Below are 2,950 nucleotides of genomic sequence, written 5' to 3'. Positions count from 1 at the left end.
TCAGTTCATAGAGACCCAAAAATTATTTTTGGACACGGTACCCTAGCAAATAGGTTTCGGCCACTCTCAAAAATAGGGTTTCCGAACTTTTTCTTCGATCTAAATCAATTCCTAGGTATTCTCAGGCGATATCTATGCCAGAGAAACTCTCAGAAAAATTATCGGGTCGAAAACTGTCGCAGGGGTATTTTGGTCAATATTTTTTGCTCAGGAACTCAAAATCAGAATTTCGAAAACAAATTAGATGGGGTCGACACCAACGACGATTATGACGACTAATCCTACTAACGCTAAGCTCAGTTGAGAGTTTTAAGCCCAAAGAACGGAACTTTAGCCAAAAATGGGTATTTTGAGCAGAATCGAAACTCGGCGGCCTTTCGGCGACATTCGGCGAAATGTAATCCGCTAAACATGCTCAGGGGCACGTAGGAAATAAATTTAGACACTAAAATCAAGTTATTTGGACAGTTTTACAAAAAGCTCAAAACTTTGAGCACAGAAAGACATAGAGAAAAGCGATAGAATTTACAATCAGAGGTAAGGAAAAGCATCAGTACCTCGAGGCCTACGCGTAGCAACGAACTGTGGGGCGATCAGGCAAGAATCGACAAAAATCACTTCTCCTCCTCTCCTCCAAGAAGCTCACGGCCGTGTGTGTGTTTGTGAGGTTTTTTTTGTGTTTTCTTTCATTTTCTTTCTATTTATAGGTTTTGGAAAATGCGGAAAAATGAAAATTTCGCGATTCCGATTTTTCCTACGCATTCCTCCGTGAATTCTAAGATAGGTTCTGGCGACAGAATTCCAGAACTCAAAACAGGTTTCTTGGAATTAAATCAAACGATCCAAAGTCGGTGTAAATCGATTTTACCCGAAAAGTTACTTTTTGCAGTTGATGTCGGATGAGAAAACTTCGTTCTGAAGAAAGATTAGAAACATCGAGAGAAATAAGTCTTCGCGTGTGGAATCTTCATTTGAAGCTCCGAATAGAAAAAGTCTTCATCGTCCGTTGATTTTAGGTTTCTTGAACTATCAGTGATTTAGTTTCGGCAAACCTCCGAGTATTGGAATTTGACCTTCGTACATTCCAGGGTTTCGTATCGAAACGCTTGTTATGGAAAGGAATAAGAGAAATCCTTATATTCCTCTTGAAGATTTTTGGAATTTATTCCTATAGTGTTCCAAGGGTATAAATTAATCTTTTCCTAGGGTTTTTGTCCTAGGCGTAAACGAATAATACTTGCGTCATAAGTTCCGTCGATTCGAATCTTGTCCTTAACCTTCTCGTGAAATATCTTCTCCATGCATTTATTCCATTTAATAAACGTTTATCCAGTTTCCTTACTTCACGTTACATCGAAATTATTCGTGAATAAGAAATTTCACTAATTTATTCTAAGCTAAAAACTTGGGTCTTACAATCAACATGTAATATAAATCAGGGAAGTTTACGAGCAAAACTTTTGATTGAAATAAGCCTTATTATATAGGATGAAGCTCCAATGTTGAAAAAGTATTGTTTCGAAGCTCTAGACGTTACACTCCGAGATTTAATGAGGTTGAAAAATGAAAACAATGTACATAAACCTTTTGGAGGAAAAGTAGTAATACTTGGAGGTGATTTTAGACAAATAATATCTGTAATAACTAGAGGAAGCATACAGGAAATTGTGGAAGCTATTGTAAACTCTTCCTCATTGTGGAAGCATTGCAAAGTTATAAAATTATTTAAGAACATGCGACTAATCGCAGCTGAGACGACTGATAAAGCAAAAGAAATCAAAGAGTTTGCATATTGGATCTTTAAATTTGGAAATGACGATCATCCTGATTCTGGAGCCGGAAAGTATGATGTTCAAATTTCACCAGATCTGCTCATCCCAATTAGTCCTAACCCATTAATGGAATTGATTAAATATACATATCCTGACCTTCCGCACAAAATGAAAGACATGCAATTCTTCCAAGATAGAGCAATATTGGCCCCTACATTGGAGGTTGTTGAAATGGTAAACACTTACATGGTTGGCATGATAGCTGCACCAGAACATGAATATCTGAGCTTTGACTCTACCTTGAAATCTGATGAGGATTCTGAAATCCAAGGTGAGTGTTTACCATATAATTTTTTAACGACACTAAAAGTTCAGGAATGCCTAACCATAAACTATTATTGAGAGTTGGTACTTCAATCATGCTTTTGAGAAATATAGACCAAGCACCAGGTTTATGCAAGGGGTCTAGGTTAATTGTGGATGAACCTAGTGAACGTTTTATTTGTGCAACTGCTATCACGGGAACAAATGCTAATGACAAAGTGCACATTTCAAGAATGAACTTGGTTCATTCTTGTGGACTGGGCGGGACATAAAGAAGATTATGTCCCGCCCAAGATGAACAATAAACCATTAAAGATAGCCATGGCGGGAAGTGTGACACAACGAGCTTCATCGCCCTCCCTTAGGTGATGGACCCACAAGCCAGCTAGAAGATTCCTTTGGATTTGTCTTATATGTATGGGGATTTGGGCCCTGATTGTCAGGCCCAAATATAGGAAAGATCCATATCATGACCACCCCCTCTATAAAAGGGGAGGTCATCCACTTGTACGAAACCAACTTTTTCAGCATTAATGAGAATATTCCTTTATGGTAGTTTTGCTATTTTAGTGCTCTGCTAGGGTTTACTTTTTGTCTTTCTCTTACGTAAGCTTGCCCTAGTACAGAACAATTCTGATTCCAAATTTCCAATTAAATTCAGAAGAAGACAGTTTCCATTTGCAGTATGCTTTGATATGACCATAAGCAAAAGTCCCCGAAGGTTAGCTAAAGTGGTAAGAGCTAGGCGACATAAGGGTTTGGGGGGGGGGAAATGGGTGAAGGGTCCAGGGTTCGAACCCTAAGGAGGACTAATTTACTAACATTTCTAACAACTAACATTAGCCTATAAAAAA

General features: G+C 38.2%; 1 protein-coding gene across 1 annotated transcript; it reads left to right on the top strand.

Annotated features, from left to right (window-relative positions):
- Nucleotides 1-1,733: 1,733 nt before the first annotated feature.
- On the top strand, nucleotides 1,734-2,368 carry LOC130712803 (uncharacterized). Its single transcript, XM_057562617.1, has 2 exons — nucleotides 1,734-2,103; nucleotides 2,148-2,368. The coding sequence occupies exons 1-2, from the start codon at nucleotides 1,734-1,736 to the stop codon at nucleotides 2,366-2,368; spliced, it is 591 nt and encodes a 196-aa protein (XP_057418600.1).
- Nucleotides 2,369-2,950: the final 582 nt, after the last annotated feature.

The sequence above is a fragment of the Lotus japonicus genome, chromosome 4 (assembly GCF_012489685.1).
Source record: "Lotus japonicus ecotype B-129 chromosome 4, LjGifu_v1.2".
Taxonomy (NCBI): Eukaryota; Viridiplantae; Streptophyta; class Magnoliopsida; order Fabales; family Fabaceae; genus Lotus; species Lotus japonicus.
Note: the sequence above shows the minus strand (reverse complement) of the source record. Positions and strands in the feature narration are given on the sequence as shown.